The 948-nt window shown below is 43.8% G+C and overlaps 1 protein-coding gene across 3 annotated transcripts in view; it reads left to right on the top strand.

The window, feature by feature from the left end:
• tspan5a (tetraspanin 5a) overlaps positions 1-948 on the top strand; it is a 27,604-nt gene that overhangs the window by 22,562 nt on the left and 4,094 nt on the right. For 2 of the 3 annotated variants that reach the window (XR_004336406.1, XM_032544352.1), the window contains one exon: positions 494-537. Coding sequence is in view for 2 of the 3 variants with exons in the window: in XM_032544352.1 (XP_032400243.1) it covers positions 494-506 (13 nt within the window). In the remaining variant the exon portion in view is untranslated. The remainder of the gene's footprint in view (positions 1-493; positions 538-948) is intronic. The other variant, XM_032544353.1, reaches the window with a different exon arrangement.

Raw genomic sequence — 948 nt, forward strand, 5'->3', positions numbered from 1 at the left:
AAAGACGACCGGAACCTCGATAAAAGGGTTTTTATTTTAAATTTCCAGGTCGGCAGGACGACAACACGAGGTTCAAGGTAGTGTTGGAGTGAAGCGAGTGAAAAGCTATTCCGACACATTTGAGGAGCACGTAGGTCAGAGACAAATGAGAAAAGACGTCCATGTTGATGCTTGTCCTACATGTAGAGTTGGGCTGGTCCGCCTTCATGAGTCACTTATACAACACCCCCGTCTTCCTTCCACTGTCCCGTTGTCCAACTAAAGACATTGTTCTTTGTCTTCTGTCAGCCTGTAACCCAAAGTCTTCTCTCCCCAGCCTTTAGTCTAGACCGTTGGTCCTTTTTGCATTCCCAACCTAACCCTTAACTTCTCCGTCCTCAACTTTTTACTTAGCAAATCGTACGACCGACACGGGGGTGTTGGAGCTTTGATAAACACGCAGATGATTTCAAGGCTTTCTAATGAATTCAGCTGTCTGTCTCCTCTTTTCCAGTTTCTTTACCTGATGCTGAAGCAGCGTGTCAATCCTAACAACAGGTAACCCTTTTTTCAGTGGTGGAATGTAACTAAGTACACCTACTCTCACTTTACTTTCAACCTAGACCCGATTTTCTTGTTTTTAACGTCTAAGTGACTGATGGGAACAACGATCTGTGACATGGGTCCAGTATTAAGAGAGACCTCTGCAGTCTGCAGGGGAGAAACCAGCTACGATGTTTAGATAATAGGACAATTGTCCAGCTTGTGTTTACCTTTCACTAAAGTGCTCGTTTTGACGCTGACAGACGTAGATTAATATTCTACGTGTGTGACAACATCATGGACAGGACCTTTAACGAGGTCGATCTTTCTGTTAAAGATTAAGACCCTTCTTTTTAAAAACATCCGCGAAATTGCGTTCGCTGAACCCACCAGACTCCATGTAAATTATCAGTAATTTTAGCGTCG

The sequence above is a fragment of the Etheostoma spectabile genome, chromosome 19 (genome assembly GCF_008692095.1).
Source record: "Etheostoma spectabile isolate EspeVRDwgs_2016 chromosome 19, UIUC_Espe_1.0, whole genome shotgun sequence".
In the NCBI taxonomy this organism is placed as follows: domain Eukaryota; kingdom Metazoa; phylum Chordata; class Actinopteri; order Perciformes; family Percidae; genus Etheostoma; species Etheostoma spectabile.